Genomic DNA, 26,364 nt, shown 5'->3' with positions numbered 1-26,364 from the left:
TTTGCAGTATGTTGCTGGAATATGATATAATGATGACATGATTCTCTATTGATCACTGTGAGGTCAGAGGTCCGAATCAACCGCAGAGGGAAAACAGATCTTTGGAGCTAGAATTGATTACACAAACACAAACACACACAGGAACACAAACCTTCTAGTTATATCTAGGACTCTCTCAAACAGCCTTTTGAAAGTGGGTCAGAAAGTGAGAACCGACCAAAACTTCCTCCCTCCGTAAGTTCTCAGCCCAAAATTGTCCTCACAAAGAGGAGATCTGAAGAACACACACACACACACACACACACACACACACACACACACACACACACACACACACACACACAAGCTGGTAATGCTTCTCCTTCATCTCTACCTTCTTGATTTCTTTGCTCTTTTTGCTCCATTACATAACAGCAGTTGTCTACTCAACCAGAGAGGGGCAGCAGTCTCTCTCTCTCTCTCTCTCGCTCTCTCTCTCTCTCTCTCTCTCTTAGGGAGGAGGAGGACAGTCTGAGGAGCAGGGGGGCGGGGTGAGGGTCTCCTGCTGCCTGAGCCTTTGTCATGGGAAGACTTTACTCTGCAGTCAGTTTCTTCATAGAGGAGGAGCGGACTTCAGCCTCAGCAACACACAGATGCCACAAACCTCTGGAACAACTATGTGACCGAGACACTAAATCAAAGGTGAGTCGCTTTTATCTTAACACTGAAGTTGATTTCATTCTCTTCCTGAATTTCCTTGGATCCAGACAGTGATGCTCTGGGATAATGCACATGTCTACAGTTCTTGTGACTTCCACCACTGTGTCAGTCTTAACCCGCAGCAGGGAAGTTTAGGCGAAGAACATTGTTCGTCGCATTCTCAGGCAATTGTGTAAGTGTGTCAACTTGTTTCACAAGAGAGTGATTTATTTATCTGTCATTGTGGTTCTTCTCAGAAACTAAAGTGTGCAGATTTTTCCCACATGGTGTTTATTTGCACTGACTTAACATTTCTGGAATCCCCAGCCACTAAAGTAAGTGGATGACAGCCAACAGTGGTCATCAGCAAGTCTCTCAAACTGCTGATTACAGCCCTGTGTGCATGTTGGTGATGTTGAGAATGTGTATGAGTTGTTGAATCTTGTAGAAGTTGTACAAGGATTATAGTCATTTAAATTACTGAAATAAGAGCATATGCTGCATTTCTTTGTTTTTATGTATTTTTGTGTATTGTGACCTCACCTGCCACTGTGGCTCAGGAGGAAGTGTGTATCGTCCACTGACCAGGAGGTCGGTGGTTCGATCCTGGTCTGCCTCATCCCACATCCCTAAGTGTCCTTTGGCAAGATACTGAACCCCCAAATTTCCCCCGATGGCTATGCCAGCAGTGTGTGTGCACACATAGATGCACTGTATGAATGTGTGTAAAAGGGTGAAAGGCAAAACTGCACTGTAAAGCCCTTTGAGTGGTCATCAAAACTAGAAAAGCACTATTTAAAAACAGACAGTTAACTATTAACCTTGGGGTCTTTACTTGGGACGGGACTTTTTCCCTATGTGCTGGCATTTTATAGACCAAATGATTCATGGAGTAAGTACATCTGTGATTCAGATTTTTTTCTTTTCACGGAAATACACTTAGGCCTTATGCAATGTTCAAAATATTTATCCACACAGCCTTACCACACATTAGATGAAAGCCCAATCATCAGCGGCCGTTCCTCAAACAGTTTACATCTCCCTGTGTGTTTATAATCCACACGACCCTGCTGCTCTGTAGTCTGGGTGATACTCCTGACATGAGCCGGGGGTTTCCCCCTGCCCCTTTTTTTCCAGCAGGTCTGGAGAATGAACTCATGCTGATTGATTGTGTGACTGTGTAAAAGGATACCCTACTTCCTGTAGGCCCTCTCTATCTCCAGACAGCAGCAGCAGAAAATCTTGGATCAGCCGTCTCTCTCTCTGTCTCTCCGTGGTGTGTGTGTGTGTGCTCTCTGTGGATTCAGTAAACTGTAACATCTGACTTTTAAAATCCATCTATTGTATCACTGGAACTAATCACACCATCACTCAGTACGTTTTTTCTGTTATATCCTCAGGTGTGGTGACCCGAAGATGTTATTCTTTGTTTTATTTGATGTATTTATTCCTTTTAGCCTTCCTCTCTTTTCCTACTATATTTTTTTATTATGCTGGCTGCTCAACATCTTCACTGGGAAAAGTGCTATTTATTTCATATAGTATATAACAAGTCATTTTATTTATTATCTTTCCGATGTCCAAAATGATTTCTTAAAACTGCTTCCTTTGTCGTTAAACAGCAAAAAAATTATATTTAATATAAAATGACGCAACTTAAACTGCAAAAACTGTACCCTGCTAAAATAATTTGGTATTGTACTGTTCACTTATGATTGTAAAAGCATAATTCTTGCATGAGGTGCACGACATCTCAGGTCCTCAGCCTCTAACTGTAGCTGCTGCCTCTGGGAGTCTGGGTCTCTGAGGGATACTTTGGAGGACTGGTCAGGATTTCAGGACTAAACGTTCTGCTTTACAGACTCCGTTTTTATTGGTAACACTGAGCCAGACGTTAAAAACCTTCCTCTGGATCTGTTTTCCTACTCAGTCTTTTGGAAAGTTTTTTTTTTTTTTTCATTTGCACTTAAATATGCACATCTGAAATATCTGCTTGAATTGAGGCATTGTTGTGCAGAGAGTTGGAAGGATAAGCCGAGGGACCACAAGGCATGGATTCAACTTCCTGTGATGTCCTCGTCACAACTTTTATTCCTAGATTGGAAGATGAGTTTGCAGGAATACTAGTGCAGGGTAGGTAGGAGTAAAACTCATTATTACACACAGTATTTAAACAGATTCTCTCCCCTTTCTCCTTCTCAGAGAACTAAGCTCACAGGTCCCAGCTGAATCCTGCTTCTTCAGAGTGAATCAGAGGAGGTCAGTGGGATGAACAGCATGCTCCCTCAGAGGAGCGCAGTCGCCACGCTGGGCTACGGCTCGGGTAAGAACGCTTTTTGTTGATGTTGCTACATCTGTCAAGGAGGTTATGTTTTCACCCCTGACCGTTCGTTTGTTTGCATGTTTGTAAGCAAGATTACACAAAAACAACTGGTCCGATTTCCACAAAACGATTTGGAAAGATGTGGTATGAGTCAGAGAAGAACCCATTCAACCTCTGTGTTTTTTACTGTCTTAAACATTGGGAGACTGTGCTTTTTTCAATATTTGCACTGAATTCCCAGGATAACTTTAATTGTGAATGTCACAATAAAATCTGCAATTACTGATGTTATTCCACATCTAACATTTGATTTCATGTCCCTTTGGCTTTAATTCAAATCTATCCTCAACCTGTGTTCGACTGAATGGCGATAAACAAGATAACTTTAGCTGGCTCACATCATGAAAGCCTGGATTAGTTCGGTGCTCTATGAAGCAGGTTCATCTGGATAACAGCTCTTTCTTCAGCTGTCCTTCTTTCAAGACTTGTAAGTCTGCAAATTTGCCTCTTAGAACAAGTTTCTGTTCTGTATCTTTCGAATGCTGAGAAGTTTAGCTTTAACTGTAGAGCAGTCACACTAGAGTTATTTGTGTCTAGACAGTTTTCATCAGAAGAAATGTCATTCGAGATCTGAAGTTTATAGTCTAAAATTGACATTTATACATTTAGCTCTGGCCCAGAATAAATTCATAAAACCCAAATTAGTGATGGAGGTTTATACGACAAAGGAGGTCACATTCTGTATTATCCCATGACCCCTGTATTTACATTTGTTCAGGTGTTCAGCCACCCATGACTCAGGGCAAGATATATGGATGTCCTCTGGCTTTCTCTCACAGTCGAGCCTATGATGCATTCTGGGCTGTCTTGGTCGACGAGCATTCTTCCATTTTTAGAAGAAGCTTAACCACTGATTGAGCCTGTGTTTGTATTGGGCTCAGAACTGTATGAGCGTACATTCTTCTCTGGTTTCCCCCCCCCCCCTTACTCAGCACAAGTATGTTAGCACTTCTGCTTGGCTGAGCTGCTGCTTATTAGAGAAGTTACATTAAATCTGGATGTATTATATAGTCCAAAAACAGACTGGATGTCATGCTGTGTCAAACTTTCTCATGTCTACAGACTGTGTGAAGATTGAGCACAGCAGTAACGGCTCCGTGGGAGGGACGTTGCTGAGGGGCTCTCGTTCTAAGGCAGAGCTACAGGAACTGATGGAGACGCTGCAGCGCAGGAAAAGTGCTCTGGAGGCCAGTCTGAGAGCAGCCGAGTGCAGCCGCAAGTACCTCAGCGTGCCCTCACCTGAGGGACCCCAATCCACAAGGACACTTTCCATCCTCAGTAATACCGAGCGCCCTCCGTCTGCCTCTAGAAACTTCTCCTACATGAGCAGCAGCAGCGTGCCTCCATCACCTCGTCAGGGCGATCGCCAGCTGAGCTCTAATGGCTTCGTCCGTCATTCCCACCCTCGCCACCAGTCACAAGACAGCCTGCTCCTCTCTAATGCAACAGAAGGAAGCTCTCTTCACTCCTCTTATGGGGACCCCCTACTTCGTTCTCCCAGGGTCAAAAGTGGAGCAGCCAGCATGCCGTCCAGCCCTCGCATGGGCCGCAGGCCCTATTCTCAGGGAAAGGCTGGAGGAGAATCCCGGCAGAGGAAATACTCCACCGGCTCCCTCAACAGCCTTGGGATGCACAGTCGGTCTCTGCCACGGCTTCACAGTGCAGATCCCCCAGCTCTGTCACTTCCATCACGCCACTCAGTGGGTTCCCACAGAGGAGTGGGCTCAGCAGGGGCTCGACGCAGTCTCTCCTCCCTGGAGCAGCCACCGGATGTGACTGTCCCAGCCAGCATGCCCAGCACTCCCAGGAGGGCCAGTCTGGCCTCTCTGAGCTCTCTGGGTGTAGAGATCGATGGCACAGGTTTAGATCTGAGCTTTGGAGAGAGGAGGTTGTCCTTTGGGAAGGGCGGGCTGGGTCCAGGACAGAGGGTGGGCAGCATCAGCTCTTTGAACGGCAAAGAGGAGCTTAGAGATTACCACCAGCACCAGAGAGATGAGCGCCTCAGGGAGCAGAAGGTGCAGAGATTGGTGAGTTTCTTTTTGATCACGGTCTGTACACCTTTTTTCCTACTTTAACAGCCTATTTTTTCAAACACCTTGTTTGAAAGTAAAATAAGCAAAATATCTAATTATGAATCTCTTCTCTGCAGGAATGCCAGCGTCTAGAGACCATTTTGAACCTGTGCACTGATATGGGTCATGTGGAGAGAGAGCCAGCAGGTTCATCCGTGTCTGACCTGCAGAAGATCAACAAGGAGTTGGAGAAGCTGCAGGTGTCGGATGATGAGTCGGTTTTCTCGGACTCTCCCGGCAGCACGGCTCCCGACAGCTGCTTTGGGGCCAAAACCAGAGATTTCCAGTTCTCTGATGAGCAGCAGGTTACCCAGCGTCAGCAGAGCGGCTACAGAGACGCCAGATCCCACTCACCGGCCGTCAGTCTGAACAGCAGTGCCCCTTCACCCTCCACCAACCATAGAGTCAAAGTAAGTCTTCATCATTGACTGTATAGAAAGATGGCCAACGCGTTCCCCACTTCCTCCTGTCGTACAAAAATGAAGCTTAAATGTCCCAGACATGGGAAAATACACATGCTTAACCAATCCTGAGTCAGTTTTAACTGTCAATCGTGATATAGACCTGAGCCAGCCACTAGGGGGCGATCAAAATGATTTGGCATCACCTCTGGGGAGCTGTCATGTCCTCCATCTTTATTTACAGTCTATGGTCCTGGTAAACATTGGGCCAGATATGAATATATTATAAATTAATAAAGAAAAATTATAAAGAATGGGGGACTCTAACATTTAGCTCGACCAAAAATGTAGAATTTTTTTTTTGTTATAAATGGGTCATTGTATGAATGAAAAATTAAGTCAAGTCCATTTTGATTAAATAGCTTTGAATTATGAATCAGTAACTTCAAGTCACAAAAAATTGAAACCCATATCAGAAAAACCACATATAGTTTTTAGAAAAGTTCAAGACAGGACCCTGAAACTGAAGCCATTATTAATTCTATTATTTATTCCTGTGGTGATATATAAAGGAGATCTGTGAAAACAGGCCTATTGACGGTGGTTTTGTCACCGTCAGCCGTTTCTTTCACATTTAAGTTTTGCAAAGTGATCAGGTCGCATTACCGGGCCTGAGCTGTTTAAAGATCTGCTCTCTTTCCACCACATGTTCTTCTCTTCCGTACCTTCCCTGACTTCCTTTCTGTGACTCCGCTCAGTCAGTGTCACATTGAATGAAGAGAGGACCCGGATGTGTTGAGGACTGAGGGGTCACACCCCTGCTCTGGAATGCAGTTTATCAGACTGCTGATCGCTTGTTTATCTTTGTTTGTTTACCTATATACCAGGGTAAATTCTTTCCATTTGCATCTTCCTCTCCACAGAACTCGATTTTACATTCTAGCGGAGATTTTTTTAGGACGACCTAATGTGTAACTGTGCAGGGTTAGATTATTGAATGTGTTTCAAAAGATCAAATTGAAAAAGAATCCTCCCTCGCCCAATGACGAATTTTGTCTTTTAAACTGGTTTTGTTGTGATGTAAAGTGGAAACATGTGTTGCATGTAGCTCTTCTGCAGTTCTGAGTCATAATGACTGCACGTCTATGGCATGCGGTTTGCCTTCCTCCGTGTTTCTCATCACGCGAACACACAAATGTGGTAGATTATTCACAATCACAGGTTCTTTTTTGATGCTCTGTCAAGTGTGTGATGTTTGCAATTAGTATATTTCCTGTTTATGTGGATTGTTCAGACACGCAAACGGGGGAAATCAGTTTCACAAGACCTCCTCACAGCTTTGACGTTACAAGGATTTGACCTCAGCTTTTTTCATCCCCAGAGAAATGAATGAACATGTTTCGTTTACAAACATAAATATACCAAAACTGTATTGAATACTGTGACTCCAGCTTCCAACCAGGCCGCCTCCTCCGCTGTCTGAGTCCTAGTGCCGTTATCTTCTTTTCCCCCGCTAGAGCAGTAACAACCTAATGGTGTGTCTGGTTTTAATGAAGAAGTCCTCATTTTGTTTCAGCACTCAGCCATCCAGACTCTTTTAGGGGGCAGGAAATGACTTTATCCCACGGAGAATTAGTGTGCGCATGTGTGTGCGCACATGCACGTCTGTGTGCGGGAGTGTGTCCGTGTCTGTGTGGGTAAAAGTGTATATGCAGGGCAAAGATGTGTTTTTCCAGATGTGTAGAACTTTAGTCTGAGGTAAATGGATGCAAGACCTCGTGGAAATGAAAATGTAGTAATGTTTCGACACAGGATTCCAACCAGTCTTTATGTGAAAGATTTTTGACAAACACTCTTGGAGTTTATGAAAATTAGATCCTTTTTGAGACCCTCCTTTCTGCAGTGTGGCAGTTGTGACAGAGGTTTACAGGCTCCAAAAAACACTCCATGCATCTCTTGCATTCCTCAGAGCCGTGTGCACAGGAAGAAAGAGAGTCTGGGAAACTATAAATCCTGGACCTGCCGACCACATGAGCCTCTGAAAAATCCTCTTGGGTTTTTTAAGGACCATTACCGGATATACAGGCTCTATTAGGTATGCATATGGATGAGTATGAATGAATGAGGGACGCTGGAAGATGCTGCAAAACGTGGGAGTGCTGTGGCACGACTGGCAGTGACTGGAGTGCAATGATAGAGATTTCCATTACAGCAAGTAGAAAAGAATCCTGTTGTCAGGGATCCAGCTTCTGATGAGACGGAACAGCAGCAGCTGTCGTCTCATTCAAGAAAAACTGATCCTACTGGCTGGCAAATTATTTTAACAACATACAGTAGTTTAGAGAAGGTAAAAAAGTTCATTTTCATGCAATAAAAACTATACATTTTGAACATAAAATCAACAAAAGACGCCTCTGCCAAATTTGCAAAAGGGATTTCTGCATTTTTATTTAGTGTATATCACAAAATCTGCAGTCTCCTGAAGAGCCAAGTGTTTATATGCATGCCTGATGTCGCTGCAGGCCCTGGAGAGTGTGCAGCTGAAACAGGAAGTGACGCAAATAGAGGAAGAGAGGATTCAGGTTCTGAACAACATAGAGGAGCTGGAGCAGAAGATCAAGGACCTGGACAACCAGATGGAGGAGTCTGTCCGAGAGGTAAACATCACCCAACAGTCATAAACACACCTAACATCTGGACAGCCGAAAACACAGTGTTTGTTCAAATCTATGGTGAGATGAACTGATGATTTATTGAGAGTTTAGCACTGAAGTTAATGAAAGTAAAAGCTTAAGAGCAGCTTATATTCACTGTGGAGTTACTGATGGAGGCAGACATCAGAAATGCACTAAATGCTCAGAATGAAATGAATCCAGATGCTGATGTTTCCTGCAGATGGAGGTGGAGTGTGCTCTGCTGGAAGGGGAACAGGAGTCGGAGATGTGTCAGCTTCGGAGGGAAAAAGAGCTTCTGGACCAGCTGAAGGCAAAGATCCATAGTGCTGAGAAGACGAACCACAGTGAGAAGTCACAGGTAAGAATTTGTGAAATGGTCAAAAAGTACAAGCCACGGATAAAACGGGACGAGGTGAACACTCTGAGATGTCCTCACCCCTTCACTAGTTTGTCCTTCATTAGGAATTCAGCAGGGGTGAGTAAGGAGAATATCGTGAACATGACGAAAGTGTAGGGTTTCTAGCTGTGGGACAGGCGCACCACAACCCCCAGCCTTGGGCCCCCATTCCAGACCCCACAACATGCCAAATTAAAATGATCATCATGCATTTTTACTTTTACACCATGACCTCACTCCAAGATAATATATTCACCAGTATTCACATACCATAATATTAAGCAATCACTTTGCTTTTGAGTTTTTGTTAGAAATACATGCCTTTCCATATACAATGTAGTTGTATAATGTTTTAAAAATATTTGAGTTCAATAGTTATGTGAATGAACACCTACATGGTTAGTGTTGTGGAATTACTGTGGTAGAACTTTAAATGAAACTGGCTTTCAACTACAAGATACAAGACAGATATATTCAAGACTTACAAAAACAGCTCTGTTCTGTTTTTCTCACCTGCATGTTTTTTCCTCTTCTTTCTGATGTGTTTCTTTTTGCACCTCTATCACCCTCCCTGACCTTGTTGTAATCCCGGATCCCGTTACTTCTCGTCTCATGTGTCATTCTTCTCACTAACAGCTTCTGTTTCAGCCCTCGTGTCTCTCAGACCCACATTTGGGAAGGGGCCCAAATAATTACCGTGTTTAAAATATATATATATATATATATATATATATATCAGCACATCTGACTCCAATTTGGAAAACCTGAAATCTCCTGACACCTCACATAACTCACATTTTAAAAAGTGTAATAAGTTTAACACTTATAACATTGTCCATAATAAATAATCTAGTTTGATAGCAGATGGTCAAATGTTTAAATCCTGCATGTATCTGCATTAAATCATAAAAACACTATTTTACATTAATCGATTGCCGTATTTAGAGTAAGTTAGTTCCACATGTAAATTTTAAACAGAATATGATCATCTAATTATGTACTTTTACTTTGTATTTGATGTACTGTGTGTGTGTCTGTGGCAATTCTCAGGAAGCTAAGGAGCAGACAAAAAGTTTTGAGGATCTGGAGTTTCAGAAGCTGGAGAGTGAAATCAATCAAGGCGAGGAAAAAGAGAATCGTAGCCAAGAGCTGCTGCGAGAGATCGCCGAGTGTCAGCGTCTTACGTACACACGCAAGGTATATGGAGTGAGGTTTAGTGTTTGTAGGATGTTGCATGTTGCATGTTGTTCATGCAAGTGCAGTTAATGCTGACGCTGCTTCGCTCTAAAACGTCCACTTATAAGCCACAAGTGCAACTTTTAATATACTAGAAAAAAGTCCCCAAACCCAATTTGGAAAAATAGATACTTTGTAGTTTGACTGTAGATCTTTAATCTAATTATTGACTCTTCGGTAAATGGTCACTGACACCAGGGTAAGAAAACTGAATTTTATGTGTAAACAGTTGCTATTTATTTGAATATTAATGTTAATGTTGTATAAAATAATTTTAGTTTTTGTTTGAGCACAAGTCGGAAGGGAAAGTGAGGATGATGCAGGTTACCTAAAGTCACAATCAATAAAAACAAGCACAAACACACTATAAATCCTTAAAAAAATGTGATAATCAAGACTTTTTTTCAATTATTATATTGTGTTTGTTGTTAAGCTGCAAATTTGTGAGATTTACAGCACAAAGCTTGAAATAATTATCAGAAACCAAAAAACAGCAAAGATGAGGATACAATACCAAATAGCAAAGGCCTAAAGAGTTCGTTGACCTCTCGATGGAGGATAATACCACAGGGCAGAAATGGTGAAGACTTTATGATTCTTTGTAAAGACAATGTAGTTTTTGGAAAAGTAAAATCTCATCAGAGCTGAATTTTCATGTCACAATATGAGAATTTACTGAGTCCTGCTGCTGGTGCCTCAAAATAAAACACCTCTGCATAACATACTGTACTTTGTGAGGGTAGCTTGATTGTTTTACCGTGTTTTCTTTTCAAAGGAGCGGCTCATGACCCTGAAGAAACAGTCGTCACAGATCACCTTACAGGCTCAGCAAGAGAGAGAGAACTTCCAGAGAGAGAAAAACAATTTGCTCGTCATGCTGCAGAAGGTAAGAAAAGTCTTTGCCTGCTGAAACGATCAATATTCAATAACAATCATCTAAAGACCATATCCCGACGTCTGCAGGAGAGAGACAAACTGGTGTCTTTGGAAGGAAAGTATGCAGAGTTGTCTGAGGGGCAGAGCTTCACGAACGTCCCAGTCGCCATCAAAGAGGTAGGAGTCAGTTACAGTTACAATAACACTTCATATATCCACCAGCAGAGAGCTCCTCTCCTCTTTCTCTGTAAATGAAGTTCCTCGCAGAGGGGATTATCAAAGTTTGAATGTCTCTGAGGAGAAATCCTGTTGCTTTTATTTTGTGATCGCTGCAGCACTTGCAGTCTCTGAAGGAAAGGAGGAGAAGCAGCAGTGGAAACTCTTCCCACCCGAGTGACAGCCTCCCTCACAAGAGGAGCCAGCAGCTCCCCACGCCTTACGGCCGATCCCTGGGACGCACACTTCCTCCCAAGGTTATTGCTTTTTTTATTTTATTTTTTTCAAAAGTAATGCGAGCAGAAGTTAAACATTAGATTCTGTAGCTTTTTTAAAATGTGATTCATCTTTTAACAATTAAAAAATCTATTCGTATTTTTGTCTTATTAAAAGCCTACACTGTAATACTATGTCAGAGGCCTTACACTAAGAATGACACATGTTTTAAAGCTGGATCTTTGGATATTTTAATAAAACCTTTTTTAAATTTATAAAGATTAAAAAACGTTTTAAAGTAACAGCGCTCATTGCGATCCTGGACATGAGAAGAGGGGATTTCATGGTCCTCATTATTTGCATCCAGAAACATTTGAAGGTTGTGTCCCCAGAGGATGATCCACCCAAACTCTCCTCAGTTAGTCTTGTAAACACCCATCCAGCTCATGTCATAACGTACTTTGAGAGAAGTTTGGAGTTGTGTGATTGTTGCAGAGCCTGCTTCTGACCGCCATGTGGTCCTCCTCCAGGTTCACCTGCCTCTGGCCCAGAGCTCCAGCTGCAGCAGCGTGATCTCTCCAGGCTTCACCTTCTCCACCCGGGACCTGATCACTCGCCGCCTGCCCAAGAGTGAGTCAGAGCACCAGACTGTCGAATCAAATCTTTACAGCGTGACCAGCTTCAAGCCTCAGGCTATATGCATGTATCACAGGAAATACTGTGGTGATGCATTAATCTGGGGCACAGCACAAAGTAAGATGCGTTTAGTCTGAATCTTATACAGCATCATGGACTAAATGTTTGTGTTAAAGGTTCAGTGTGAATCTAGTGGTGAAGTTGGATGTTTCAGCTGAATACCCCTCACCTCACCTTCCCCTTCCAAAGATAAGAGAGAACCTGTGGTAGCCTTCAGTTGTCATAAAAACTGGTTTAGTTTGTCCAAATTTGGGCTACTATAAAAAACATGGCAGCCTTTGTAGAGAGTACCCGCTCCAGATGTAAATATAAAGTATTTAAATATAAAGGGCCCATTCTGGGGTAAAGACAACAACAATTTGTACAACATCACCAGAATAATTTTATATTCAGTTTCTGCCTATAGATCCCTTTCACCTAAATCTTACACACTGAACCTTTAACAGAAGTTCTGCAATTTAAACAAGATAGGAACTTTTGATTTTGAAACACATTGCTTGTTTGCAACGCTTGCTCCAAAAAGGTAACTTGTGCAAAACATCTTTTCTTTGAAATAATAAATATAGTAATTATTATCCTATTTTTCTTTTGAAAGGTTTGATCCGTTTTAAGTCTTCAAAAAATAATCTGATCACAAGTGATCAGCCAAGAAAAGCATTTTGATAAATACTGTGTTTGAGAAAAATATGTGTAAAACATCCCACAGGGTGCTCTCTGGGGCAGGGGGATACTTCTGATGCAAAATATAATTAAAACCAGGCACTCGTGATGTGGAAAAGTTAAATAGCCTATTAGTGTGGCTAATACATGGCAAAGAGCAGAATGTCTCTGAGAACAGCTAATACCTCCGCTAAGGCCTCTTAAATTCAATCAAGCTGCCCCAAATTTCAAAACACTCATAAATATCAGTTCCCTAAATATGCCTTGTTTTTTTTGTTTTTTATCAAGATCCATGATTTTTTTCCTGGGAAATCTGTGAACTTGTAGAAAAACACCCTAACTCACTATGTTAAAGAAAGTTTTTTAAAAAGTTCTCAATGTGCCCCCTGATCCGGATCCGCACCAACATTTTATGGGTTCTTATCTTACCCATACCGCATCCTTAACTTTTCATGGAAGTTTGTTCATTTGTTTTTGTGTAATCTTCCTTATGGACAAACCAACAGACATGAAAACCAACCTCCTTGCACCTTTATGTTGCAGCACACTGGTCTTCATTGGGGTGAAGAAAAGGTTTTTTAGTCTTCCACATTAAGGCCTGTTTTTTAGTCTTCCACATCAAGGGTGCCTTGGTTTATTTATTTTTTATTTTGCTTTTTTAATTTGAATGGAAAAGTTTTAATAACACAGTTAAAATTGAGAAACTACTTAAATTCTGTCTTTCTGTAACCTGCTCTGTTTACATCATGTTGATTCAAATAAAATGTCTTTGTCTTTATTCAGCTTGCTGCATCACTTTTACTTGCCCTAGTTCCTGCAGACTGATCATAATAATGAAATTAAAATGAAAGACGTCATCTCGCTTGGCCAGCTAGTTAATGAACCGCAGCTCTGTTGCTGTGATTTAATACACAGGTCATGCTAGCTGAGGGCATTTCCACTTTGTGGCAGTGATATTTTTCTTCTGTCAGCAGGCAACAGCCATGCGCACATGAATGAAGACAGACAGAAGAGAAATGATTTTTGCAGCAGGATGATGTGTGAGCCCAGCGTGTTCCTGGACTCCTTCTCTTACCCTGACCACGGCCAGGCCTCTGATACAGTCAGCGTGGACAGCTCCGACAGCATGGAGACCAGCTTCTCTGCCTGCTCCCCGGACAACATCTCCAGGTTAGAGGCGACGGACCACAGTGACGCACAGAGGACATTTTATGTGGACGAAAGCAAAATTGTGTGAATCCGATGAAGAGGAGTTGTACTTTCACAAAAGAAGTCAGTCTAAAGGAGCAAGAGAAGTTTAGTTAGCAAGATTATAAGAAAACTAATTGATGGATTAGCAGGAAACTTGGTGGAAGGGATAGGGGAAACCCGGATTGGTGCAATTTCGTGCAGATTGATTGAATTAAAGGGAACTGTTGGGCCTTGGGGGTCGCGCTCCACCTAGTGCCACATTCTGGTATCAATTTAGTTTATTTGCATGGTCTCATTTTTTTACTTGTTTATTACAATGATTTTTGACACCCACTGTACATTTTTTTAGCTTATGATATACTATACAATTTGTATTTTCCATTTCCTGTCAGTGCGAGCACCAACAACATGGCCAAGATTGAGGAGATGGAGCGTTTGCTGCGAGAGGCCCAGTCTGAGAAGCTGAGACTCCTCGAGCATCGGGTAATCTGTCAAAATAACCCAAACTTCCTGTATATAGATATATTTATTTATGTAGATGTGGATGTTTGTTTAAATATGGATGTAATTAACTCTTATGTGGCATGTGCAGGAGCGAGAGATGGAGATGCGCCGACAGGCTCTGGATGAGGAGCGACGAAGGAGGGAGGATCTGGAGAAGCGACTGCAGGAGGAGACGAACAGGAGACAGAAACTTGTGGAGAGAGAAGTGAAGTACAGAGAGAAACAACGATCACAGGTATTCAGAAGACATTCAGATCCGATGGTTTTCATAGTGCACAATGTTTACATGTGTTATCTGATTTCACTGCTTGTTCCCACAGTCCCGGCTGCTGACGCGCTACCTCCCTGTGCGGAAAGACGACTTTGATCTTCACGGCCACATCGAGGCAGCGGGACACAGCCCAGACGCCTGCTTCCATCTGGCCATCACTGATAAAACCTGTCGAGGCTTCTTGGTCAAAATGGGCGGCAAGATAAAGACCTGGAAGAAACGCTGGTTTGTCTTCGACCAGAATCGCAGGACACTCACCTACTATGCAGGTGAGCATCTCCTCCTTTCAACCACGTAGTTAAGCCTGGATTCTTTGATCCCATATAAACTGTGTTTATATTCTCCGCTGCAGACAAACATGAGACCAAGATGAAAGGTGTCATTTACTTCCAAGCCATAGAAGAGGTGTACTACGACCATTTAAAGAATGCACACAAGGTAAGTCAGTTTATGTGCATGTGTGTGTGCATGTCAGATTTTTTTAAACATGTGGCATCGTCCACACATGCACCAATTTTCCTTGAAAACCGTTGACGTCTGCGTGTCTTCTGCTTTTCTCCCACCCCCACATACGTCACCTCGTCCCTCTCCCCTTTACTCTCCATCATTTCACTTATTCTTTTCCTCAAACTGACATTCACGTCCACACCCAAGAGCCCCAACCCCTCGCTGACGTTCAGTGTGAAGACCCACGATCGGGTGTACTACATGGTGGCTCCGTCCCCCGAGGCCATGCGTATCTGGATGGATGTTATTGTTACAGGTGCTGAAGGACACATGCATTTCATGGTGTAACCGATACCAACAGATCAGGGTCCGCGCCGCTTAATTTCTTTGGTAAACATTGTGTCACACGAGAAGAGGCTCGGGTCTCTGCTCACGTCAACGTCACAGGAAACACGGACCAAAGAGGAACCTCTGTTTACGACTCATGCTCAGATGCACACTTTATAATGTAATCATATGTAACAAATGAAAAAGAGTTGTTATACAGGTTTCATAATTAAGCTACGTAGTTATTTTTTTTATTTGTTTATGTACCGTGAGTGGCTGAGGCAGCACTAAATCTTTTTCTATCTTTCTCCGTCCTTACACAACGTCTCTGCACGTCTCTTTAGCTTTTTTTTCTAATCAAATCTTTATCAGGGAAACTTTTAAAAGGTCGTAAACTCAACATCTGCTTCTCCTTCAAACTGCGTTGCACACTGATGCTGCTTCTCAGTAACAGATGCACGTCTGTAAAACAGCTTTCGAGAAACTGTAGCCTTCTACGATTTTGCTTATTCCATAATTGTTCAAACCAAAGTTCATGTTGCAGGTCCAACTCTGTTTATTCAACTTCCTTTTCTTTTCTTTCTATTCCCTGTTGGACTTTACCTTCTCAGTATTTCTATATCTAAATCAGACTGAAATTAATTTCTTTGAAAATCAGTGTTAGCATCATACGACGGAGTATTAGGGCCACTTCAAGGGAAACAAATCTTGAGATTTTTAGAATAAAGTCATAATTTTAGGCTGCGTGTCACGTTAGAGGGGGAATATCAGAAGATCAGCCTGTCGCCTGCGTTTCCATGAGGAATGTGGAGCAGTTAAGTTGTACATTTGATAACAAAATATCAAATCTTTTGGCTCATCAGCTCCACATTAGCATAAGTATCAGGACTTATTCTGACCACACGAGCCTGGAGGAAATTGCCTCTTTTTTGGAGGAGGAAATGTTTGGTGTTGGTTTACTCGAAGGTTATCGTTGGTTGCATCTGCAGGATATTCAGAGACATTTCTTAGTTTCTCAGGAAACAGTAAGATTGGTTATCAAAGATTGGCAGTGGGTCGTTTTTCTAACTATATAACGACTTTAATTCTACTTATATTACATCTTCCTTCCTGTTATATTAAAATATTGTTCTTGGAATTATATTTCTTCAGTATGGTCCTAATACTCTGTTGTAACATCACATCTTCCTTCTCCCAGATAGGATATCACCCCCTCTGTGTTTATGGCTGCAAGAATGCACATTTTCATATTAACTCAGATTTTTTTATTTCTATATTGTGACTAATATTCAAATGTAATTACTGAGGGTATTATTTCATATTTTAAACTCAAGCATTTTGAATGCTGCTGCCGGACTGCAAACATAAGCTGGTCTTGTCTGTCTCTTTAAAGCAGAGCTGAATGTTTGCCATTAGCAATACCTAAAGACTAGATAGATACACGTCTATGCATCACTTTGATTCCAGCGAGCGTTTGGGCACTTTTTTACATTTTATAATTATGCTTTTTTATTAAATGCTGGCAAATGTTCTACTCAGTAGAGCGTTTTCCCACATGACAATGGTACTGTTAAATATTTAAAACCATGCAACTAGCTCCCTCTGTCTGCAGTGTAGCAGAATGGTCTAAATAAAATGAGGCCATGTTGCGCAGCAGTGATGCTGAATGTACTGCATCACCAGCATGTGTTTTACATTTCATTCACCATGTTTTTCACCAGCAGAGGTCCTCTGTGCAGAGTGGTTGCACTGGGATGACGTAATGCTCAGGCTGGTTGGTCCACACCTAAATAAATGAGCAGTTACTGAGAAAATAGAGCCTCAGTCATCCATATTTTCTAACGTTTATACATCAGATATGTGCATTTATTAGCACAATGTACAGAAAATCAAGTGGGAGATTTGCTTTCTGAAAGCAAAACCTGGGTCAAATATGAAATTATATTTTTCAAATTTTTTATTTAGAATCCATACATTTGACCTGTATTTTTGTTGTGATTTGCAACAGTGTGACTGAATGTGAAACTGAGGGGATCACCAGAGTGACCAGCTTTTGGTTCACAGACGTCAGGGCTCGCTGCTCCTCTCGTGCAGCCTCAGTGTCGGTTTACTCCGTCCTGCAGAGTGCACGTCAGGCTGCTGAGCCCACTGTGTTGCAGATGAGTCGCTGCCTCTGCCGGAAGCGTCTCTGTGAACACGCGTGTCCCCCGGGTAAACATCGCACCCCCAAACTGTCATCCAGCGTATGACACACAAGCCTTAAAACCAATGACTCACATTTAAATATTTTGTTTGGGAACATTTAATGTTTTATATTTTGTATATGAACAGTTATGATTTTTGACACTGTGCTACTGGTTTTTATACTCGACCTGTGTCATGAATAAATCATTTGGATTATGAATTGTATCTCTGAGATGTCATGGTCACTTGTTTGGTATTTTGAATGTGAACATTATGTTTCACGTGGCTGTAAGAACCTAATAGGGTTAAACAGTGAGGGATAAGTGAGCTCAATTCTCACTGTAGCACAAAAAATGCACCTTTAAATGTCAACATGTCAGAATAGTGTGTTACAGTGATATTGGGAACCATTATCTGCACTGTTGTCACCACAGGGATCCATGGCCTTATTACAGTGGACGACACAGTGCCCCTGTCGTGCAGTATAACTGGACTATTTCATGAAACCTATTGATGTAGTTTGTAAGAGTCAATACTGGGACCTGCTCTCAGTATATCTAAACACAATCTGCAATCTCGCAGAAACGCAAAACAATATTCTCTTTGAATGTGATGCTATCGACTGTGGGTGAGGCCTTATTTAAAAAGAATCACGAGGTGTAAATCAGTTTTCCACATTTTAGGGCTTTTAGAGCACATTATCTCTTTTTAGCCCTCATATCTGTCTGTAACTGTGTTAGATGGATGTCTTCTGATAAAACGATTGGATCAACAGTAATAATAATATTATTGCCACTGCAGAAATGATCCAATAAAGTCCAGCACTGCATGTACATTTAAATCAGGAACATGTTCTAAAATACTTTATCATGTAGAAAAAACATTTACAACCAGTAGAGCGAATACCTCCGTCGAGGCCTAAAGGTTCCTCTTACGAATCCACGTTTGAATTCACTAGGTCTGGATTTTATTTGGATCTGCACCAAATTTCACACCCTCATTAAAATCAGGCCCCCAAACATGCCTGATTGTTTTTCATCAAGATCCGTGAATTATTCTCTGAGCAATAAGTCACCTGTTCTCTATGAAATGTAGCCTGAGATAATTGCAGCAACAACAATTTGTCATATTTGAGAAGATGAAATGTTTCCACATGAAAAATGACCTGGATCTGTTAAGTTATTAGTTCGGGTTGAGTTCAGGCGGCTGTGGCTCAGGGGACAGAGCGGGTCATCCTCTAACCAGAAGATAGGCGGTTGGATCCCAGTCTTCCCCGTTCTGCCCTTCGGCAAGATACTGAACCCTTAATTGCACCTGACAGCTGTGCCACTTTTATAGAGAAAGTGCTGCACATAGAGGCACTGTATAAATATGAATGTATGTATGAATGGGTGAATGACAAAAACTTTACTTTAAAGCGCTTTGAGTGGTCATCAAGAACAGAAAAGCTCAGTTAGTTTTCTGTCAAGCAACTCATAAATAAACAAAACCGTCTTATTGTTTCTGCTGCACATGTACATTTGTATTGTTCAGTAGTTAAAAGAACAATATTCCTCATTTTAAATGTAATTTGGTAAAGAAGTATAAAGTAGATGAAAATGGAGTGCCTCAAAAACTTGTGTTTGTACAGAGCTTGAAAACATTTGCTTCAATACAATTCTGGTCAATGCAAATACAAATATTTAAACAAAATATAGTTTATACAAATATAATAACATGCTAAATATGCCTCATAATTACAGTGAAGTATAATGATGATACATGAAAATGTTGCAACTCAGTAATTCACTTTAAAACTGTGTGTGAACTAATGACTGGATGTCTTATTAGCATGTATATCGTGCTTGTGCTCATTAGGGCACTCATGCTCCTAAACTCCTCCTCCACAAACTGGCAGCCTTTGATTGGTTGACCTAGTGGGGTTGGCATGGAAACACTAGAATGAAGCATGCTAAATTAGGTTCTAAAGAGGCACGTCGTCTCTCCAGAGGCTGAAGCAGACATAAACACGTACAGATCACAGAAAACTGGGGTGGCCTCAGTGGGTGCTGTGAAAACCATAAAGTGTAACTATGTTTTGGGGCGAGTGGCCTCGTCTTCGAGACAGAGCCACTGTGTTTGCAGGGAAACACACAAACAACCTCTAAACAGACTGAGACTGCTTATGCAATATAACTCTGAAGTTTAATCCCACATGTTCCCTGGTTAGACTTCACTTAAGGCTGTTGTCACTATCACTTAAAAGCATGAAAGCCACATTGCTGGGAAAATCATGTGAATGTGAACGTAGACAAAAGGCAGCATTCACTGAATGTGCTTGTTTCATTTCCCTTTTTAAAACTGCAGGAATCATTCGTAGCGATATTTCCTGTAACCACGGCATAATGTAATTTATCACACAATGCGAGCCCCCGTAAGCAGCCTGATCTCTGCCCTAACAGGCGTGATTATAAATCTTTATGCTCTTTAGGCCACTTTTTCACCCCGAATCACAGGTGTTACCAAAAGGCAACCATGTGTTGCTGTTGTCGGAGCCTCAGGGTCAAACTGTTCTTTTCTAAGGGAGATGGTTTGGCCCTCTGTAGTCTTTATCAGCACCTGATGTGGTCAAATCCTCGTGTTTTTCTCTGGTAAATTATGGGCTTCTCTTCTCAGCACACAGCCTCTGGCTTCCTGAAGTATACAGAGGTCTTTATGTGTCACCTCCACGATGCTTCTTTTTTTTTTGTAAAGAGAATAAAAATCACCTTTTGTCCTTCACTTCTTCCCAGACTCTTCTAACCCCATGACTGAGACCATCTTCCTGTCCTTAATCTGAGGTTATCAGCTCCCCACTAGTAGCTATTAGTGTTGCTTTTTAAATTTGTTCTACTTGTTTTGTCTTTTTGCAACATCATCGACAGTCTCTATGGTTCACATTCTGTCTGCAATGTTATCGAGCTTGTTCTAATTGTCCAAATCAAACGATCCACTCAGTCCGAGGGGAATTATTCATCACGTGCAATGGGTGCGTTTCACACTAAGAATAGCAATGACACACATTCCCTGACCATTTTCCTGATAATAAGGTATGCATGTTAAGCGTTTTCCCTCGCAGCTGATTGGCCGCGCTCTGCTGACATTCATGTGCTCTCTATTCAGGTCAGTGAGCTTGGAGTGCGCATGATGCTGTAGTGATGTTCCTATGAGGGCACTCTGAGCCCAGGCTGTAGTAAGATGCTGAGCCTCACTGGGAATTTGTCTGCGGAAATATAAACTGTTGTAACTTCCTACTCAAACCAGAGCCAGTAAATTGTTTTCTATCACATCTCTTATCTGTCTGCGAACATGCACATTATAAAATACAGGATATAATTCACAACTTAAACAGATCATATCTTGCGAAGTACTCATATTGTTTTATTGATTAAATAGGAAACAGAACAACATAGATGAGACTATACACACAGATATTGTTCTCATCTTATAGTATAAGCTGGATAAGGATATGGATGTGTCAGTTTACGAGCTGGAGATCTCATCCCAGCATCCTCTCTGTCTCTTTCAGCAGTGCCATTCATAATGGCTCCTGTCCGTTTTACTGGAAGGAGTTATTTCCGCCTCTCCTCCCTCCAACCACAGTCCCTCCCATAGTTCACAGTGAGATCTGATCCAAGTTACATATCAGCAGGCTGACACAAAAGCGCTGTACATTTCAACATCTTGTGCAAAAAAGAATGGCACGTTTTCTGCTACATAACATCCAGGGATAGGTGTGGAATGTAAATTTGGTCGCTGCATTTATTTATAGAGCTCCTGCTGTTCTTCCCCTGACATAAATAAAAGCTAAAGGGTCTGGTTGTTATCAAAGAGACTTGCTGGAAAGAAAAGACAAAAAACATTTGACAGTTCCTACAAAAAGTGGGAGTAACAAAAGTTAAAAGTACTGTAGAAAAGACTGGACAAATTCTGAGAGTCTGTAGGAAAAGCACCCATAGAAAGGCACTCGCCCATGTTATGTGTGTGTGACTGTTCCCACAAGATCTTTTATCTTGCTTATCCTTATTTGCCGATGCTGCTGCGTGTCCAGGTGTAACCCTGAACCTTTCCTGAGTGCATGTCCATTTGGCTCAGAACCAATGAGCCAGGCTTGTTGCCTGAGCTCCCTGTGGAGATGTTTTGTGCTTGATTGCTGTCAGCTTCCTTGATTATGTTACTGTTGCGTGTGGTGTTGTGAAGCCAAGAGATGGCAAGCCAAGAATTACAGTATAGAAAAATTAAATTTAAAAAAGGGTGGTCATATAGTTTGAATGGAAAAACATTGCAGTCAAAGCCGTAATCGGTGTCCTTGGTTGGTTCAGTCCATTGTTTATCTTCTTGTCTGGGTGCTGCCTCCTGCAGCTGCAGGTTTATTGCCAACCCTGCGGACAGGAACCTTGGACGTGGGTATCTTGGAACGAGGGGGTTCTTTAGCTTGAGGGATTTGGGAGGCAGTTGCACCATGCTTCACAGGGATCTTTGAGTCACGTTGTACACTGGTAGGAACTTTTGGCTGGGGAGGCGGCTGATTCTCCTCCAGGGTGTGTTTTAAAGCGGGAACATTCGCCTCAATATCGCTGATTTTATCTTTGCTTCTCGCTGCATCATGTGAGTCGAAATGGGGTCTCTCATATTCTGGAGTAGGTGGGTCTCTGCTTGCTTCATCATCAAAATGTTGGCTTTCCCGCACAGGTAGCTTGCCTGCTCTGCCCCCTCCAACTACAGGTATTTTGCTAAGCCCTGATGCCTTCACTTGTGGGCTCTTCTTTTCTCTGGAGAGGTCTTGGAGGTTTGTTCGTGACTCACTAGGCAGTTCTTTTGTTTTGGATGGCCTGGTCTGGGCCCCCAGGATACCTGTGCTACTTGGATTAACCAGTTGGCAATCTGCTGATACCTGTCCACTTCCTGTCATTTTAGCAGAGCTTGGGGCTTCACTCAGCCAAGGTGCAGGGCCAGAGGGAAGAGGACTAACAGGGTAAGGGGCAGGGGAAGGAGCAGGAAAGGCTTTCGGTTGAAAGGTCTGAGCAGGCAAAGGAGGGTCTTTAGATATAGAAATAGGGATCTGAGCAGGCAAAGGAGGGTCTCTAGATACAGATACAGGGATCTGAGCAGGCAAAGGAGGGTCTCTAGATACAGATACAGGGATCTGAGCAGGCAAAGGAAGGTCTCTAGATACAGAAACATGTATCTGAGTGGGAGGGTCTTTAGATACAGAAACTGGGATCTGAGCAGGAGGGTCTTTGGATACAGAAACTGGGATCTGAGCAGGAGGGTCTTTAGATACAGAAACTGGGATCTGAGCAGGAGGGTCTTTAGATACAGAAACTGGGATCTGAGCAGGAGGGTCTTTAGATACAGAAACTGGGATCTGAGCAGGATGGTCTTTAAATACAGAAACTGGGATCTGAGCAGGAGGGTCTTTAGATACAGAAACTGGGATCTGAGCAGGAGGGTATTTTGAAACAGTAATTGGGATCTGAGCAGGAGAGTCTTTTGATACAGTAATTGGGATCTCAGCAGGAGGGTCTTTTGATACAGTAATTGGGATCTGAGCAGGAGGGTCTTTTGATACAGAAACTGGGATTTGAGCAGGAGGGTCTTTTGATACAGTAATTGGGATCTGAGCAGGAGCAGGGAGCTCTTTAGACATAGAAATCGGGATTTGAGCAGGTGCAGGAGGAGCTTTCGAGCTCTGAGCCAGAACAGGAGGTGTTGGGGATGCTGTGCAAACAACAGCATGAGTGGAAGGGGCTGGAGTTAGTTTGGGAGCAGGGGGCATATTATCTAGAGAGAGCGGTGCAGGAGTGGGTTTAGATGTGGGAGGAATGTTATCTAAAGAATTTGATGATGGAGTTGGGACAGATGCAGGGCTAGGTTGAGATTTAGTTATAAAACTCGGGACAGAAGGAGGACAATAATCTGGAACAGTAACAAGGGAGGGAGGGGTCTTAGTTAGGTCCATTGGGCTGGAGGTGATTGTAGGCTTAGAAATGGCCATAGATACTAAGCCTGAGGTTGTAGTTGACGTAGGAACCGTTGTTATCTTGGAGGGGATAACTGGTGGAGGAAAGGAGGGTTTGGTTGTAACAGTACAGGTTGCTGATACTGTTACTGGGGCTTTAGCTTCCCCTGCAGAGGAACTTAGAAGGGAAGGTTTGTAGGAAGTAGAAGTTTGCCAATTCAGACTCCTAGCTGAATCTAATTTAGCAGGTGGAGGTTGGGTGAAAGCAACAGGGGTGGGAGGGCTATGCTTTACTGGTGGAGGTTTAGCCGATACAAGAGGTGGAGTTGCTACATGAGTGGGTTTACTTACTGAATCAGTTGCAGACGTTGCTGCAAGTTCTGAAGCCAATTTGCTAGCCGTCGAGGTAAGGTTTGGACTAGCTGAGGGAGCTTTGACTACAGTAGCTGGGGTGCTCACAGGAGCTGTGGTTGTAGCAGTGGTGGAGCTCTGTGTGGATTTAATTGTTATTGAAGAGGAAGACATCAATGGACCTGAAAGACTTGTAAACGTGACAGGAGTCTTTGAAAGTTCTGTTGCGGTGGGTGTAGGAGTTGATTTAATCGTTACGCTGGAGGCAGCAGTAGAATCCGAGCTCAGTTTGACTGAGGGAGTTGTCAAAGTGGAAGATTTGGTCAATGTTGTGATGATTGTGCTCGGCTTGGCAATGGGTGAGGAGGATGGAGCTGTCTTTGTCAGAGGACTAAAGTATTGGCTGGATGCTGTTGTGGGGAAACAGGGTTTTACCGTCGCAGCTGTGCTGACCGAGGTAGAAGTCAGCGGAGAAGAGATGGTGGGTTTGGAGAAGAAAGATGCAGATGATGGCGTGACTTCACTCACCGCTGCACCGATGGCATTGCTGGCTTTCCCCCACTCTGCCTCCACATCAGCCATGAAGTCACCACCCCCTGAGATAGAGTCAAAGGTCAGGAGAGAGGAGATGTCTGCCAGCAAGGAGCTCAGGCTGTTATCACCGGGTACCAGGGGTGGTTGAGGGAGAAGTTCTTCAGTTCTATTCAGATTCCCTGCTGTCACCTGGGGGGTAATGGTCTCTGACGGGGACAGGACTTCCCTGTCCGGTGTTGTCCCCCTCGTGATGGGCTCAGAGCTCTCGCTCTCGGGGCTGTCCAGAGATCGAGGCTGGAACTCGGGGGTGAGGGTGAGGTCCTCCTTGATGATTTCCACGCTGTTGGCCCGGGACGACATGAGAAGTGGACTCGGAGGGGCATCCTCCTTTTCCTCTTTATCTTTTGAGCGGAACTTAACAGTGCCAAACAGACCCTTCAGCCCACGACGTTGCCGACCCACCGGCTGGGACACAGTTTGGACCCGCCGGTCCCCCATTCCTCTCCGGCCACCCCTCAGTAACGACAGAAAGCTGAGGGACTTGGCCGAGCTCGCCGAAGAAATGGAGGCGCGAGCAGCTGCTGCAGCCTGAACGCCATCTTCACCAAGCGGCTCCTCTTCTGCTGCTTGCTCCCTCTCTCCTTGACTCACCTCCTGTCTTTTTTCCTTGTCTGACTCTGGCTCCATATCTGGTGCAGCGGTGTCTGATAATCCATCTATGGTTTTGCTCCTGTTAACAGGTGACTTGTTGTTTCCATCCCCTTTACTTCGAATAGAAAATATGTTACCTGGCTTGCGTTTGCCAAACAGCTTGAATCCTTTTCTGATTTTTCCACTCGGCTGGGATTCACCAGGCGGGGGGTCCATGTTTTCCGTTTGTACATCCATCTTCTCTCTGCCTCCCCCCCTCTCTGTATTCTCCAGTCACTAGCTGCGGTTTTTATTCCCCAGCCAGTGAAGAGGGCATTTATTTCCTTCGTCCGTAGCCTCACTTAATCTCCGCTGCTCGTGTGTTTCTTTATCGGTTGTCTGTATCCCTCTCTCTGTCTATCTTTCCCATCCAGCCCTTTCTCCTCTATTTCTCCCTTGAAAGCCCCTCCCCTTTGCCTCGTTTTTTTTGGTCTGGCTGCTCTCCCCGGTTGCCATAGCAACTGAGGAGCTAAGCAGCTTTCGTCAGCAATGCAGAGCCAGGGGCTGTCATCAACCCACCCTGAACGCAGCTTTCTCTGCCTCTCTCTCTCTTCCCTCCTCTGTGTCTGATGACTCTGTTTACATAAACAGCAAAGACAAATACTCCATTAATATGGCCAAATTTTGAATTCCAAATGATCTGGCTTTATATAAACATCTCATCCAGATTAATGCAGTGTGTGTCTATATGCAGCATATTAATCTGTTAGTGGAACAGATTAGATTTTTTTCCAAATAGTATTATTTTCACATTGACTTTGTCACCTCAACCTACAATAACCCGTGCCAGGCTGTTCAAAAAACATAAACCTATAGTTCTATAAATAGTTATTATCATAAAGTGTCACTAGCGTGTTAACCTACATCTTCATCTTCCTCTTTCAATCTGTCAGGTTACTATCAGTGTCTTACTTTTTAAATGCAAATCAGAGAAAATGTTCAAAAAACTACAATGCTTCCTGTGATGGGAAATGCTGGTGTTTCTATAATAAAATCAAGATGTTGTTGGAGGCTGTGACCTTTTGAACATCTTAGCAGAGTCAACACCGGTCCTGAAGACAATGAAGCCATTGAGGTACGATTACATAACAGTAAATGGATCAGTAGATTTCACTTTGAAGAGTAGAAGGGAATGGGAAGTATAGCAGTTTTGATGAGTCCTCTCATGATCCTACAGCCAGTAATGGGATGTGTTAATGATCATATGAGCTTTTGTGAAATTAAATTTTGTTTAATGGGGCCTCGAATTTCAAATGAATCCTTTAATCAAGGTAGTGCTCCTAGCCATTATTCATTTTCATTCATTTCACTCTTCAGGGCCTGATGTACCATGTTGTTTTCCATTCTGTGTATAAATCCTAAGTAGTCATGTGCATCTT

The 26,364-nt window shown here is 42.9% G+C and overlaps 2 protein-coding genes across 3 annotated transcripts; one reads left to right on the top strand and one right to left on the bottom strand.

Annotated features, from left to right (window-relative positions):
* Positions 1-530: 530 nt before the first annotated feature.
* On the top strand, positions 531-17,655 carry phldb2a (pleckstrin homology-like domain, family B, member 2a). Of its 2 annotated transcripts, none has more exons than XM_035178180.2 (17): positions 531-681; positions 2,881-3,001; positions 4,124-5,088; positions 5,211-5,543; positions 8,057-8,191; positions 8,430-8,567; positions 9,657-9,803; positions 10,618-10,728; positions 10,806-10,895; positions 11,054-11,191; positions 11,681-11,780; positions 13,481-13,676; positions 14,090-14,180; positions 14,290-14,436; positions 14,522-14,741; positions 14,825-14,910; positions 15,127-17,655. In XM_035178180.2, the coding sequence occupies exons 2-17, from the start codon at positions 2,947-2,949 to the stop codon at positions 15,265-15,267; spliced, it is 3,093 nt and encodes a 1,030-aa protein (XP_035034071.1). In that variant the 5' UTR covers positions 531-681; positions 2,881-2,946; the 3' UTR covers positions 15,268-17,655. The 2 variants fall into 2 exon arrangements, with proteins under 2 accessions (XP_035034071.1, XP_035034070.1); XM_035178179.2 differs by lacking the exon at positions 531-681 and adding an exon at positions 3,381-3,488.
* Positions 17,656-20,804: 3,149 nt separating this feature from the next.
* si:ch211-244c8.4 (flocculation protein FLO11) lies at positions 20,805-25,399 on the bottom strand. Its single transcript, XM_035178181.2, has one exon. The coding sequence runs from the start codon at positions 25,181-25,183 to the stop codon at positions 21,779-21,781; it is 3,405 nt and encodes a 1,134-aa protein (XP_035034072.2). The 5' UTR covers positions 25,184-25,399; the 3' UTR covers positions 20,805-21,778.
* Between the last annotated feature and the right edge of the window lie 965 nt (positions 25,400-26,364).

This window comes from Hippoglossus stenolepis, chromosome 15 (assembly GCF_022539355.2).
Source record: "Hippoglossus stenolepis isolate QCI-W04-F060 chromosome 15, HSTE1.2, whole genome shotgun sequence".
NCBI lineage: Eukaryota > Metazoa > Chordata > Actinopteri > Pleuronectiformes > Pleuronectidae > Hippoglossus > Hippoglossus stenolepis.
Note: the sequence above shows the minus strand (reverse complement) of the source record. Positions and strands in the feature narration are given on the sequence as shown.

Coding starts and splice junctions, on each gene's coding strand:
- si:ch211-244c8.4 (XM_035178181.2), bottom strand. CDS start 25,183: ATGGATGTACAAACGGAAAACATGGACCCCCCGCCTGGTGAATCCCAG.
- phldb2a (XM_035178179.2), top strand. CDS start 3,431: ATGAAGCAGGTTCATCTGGATAACAGCTCTTTCTTCAGCTGTCCTTCT. Junction 14,181..14,289: donor TGAGACTCCTCGAGCATCGG/GTAATCTGTCAA, acceptor TGGCATGTGCAG/GAGCGAGAGATGGAGATGCG. Junction 14,437..14,521: donor GAGAGAAACAACGATCACAG/GTATTCAGAAGA, acceptor TTGTTCCCACAG/TCCCGGCTGCTGACGCGCTA.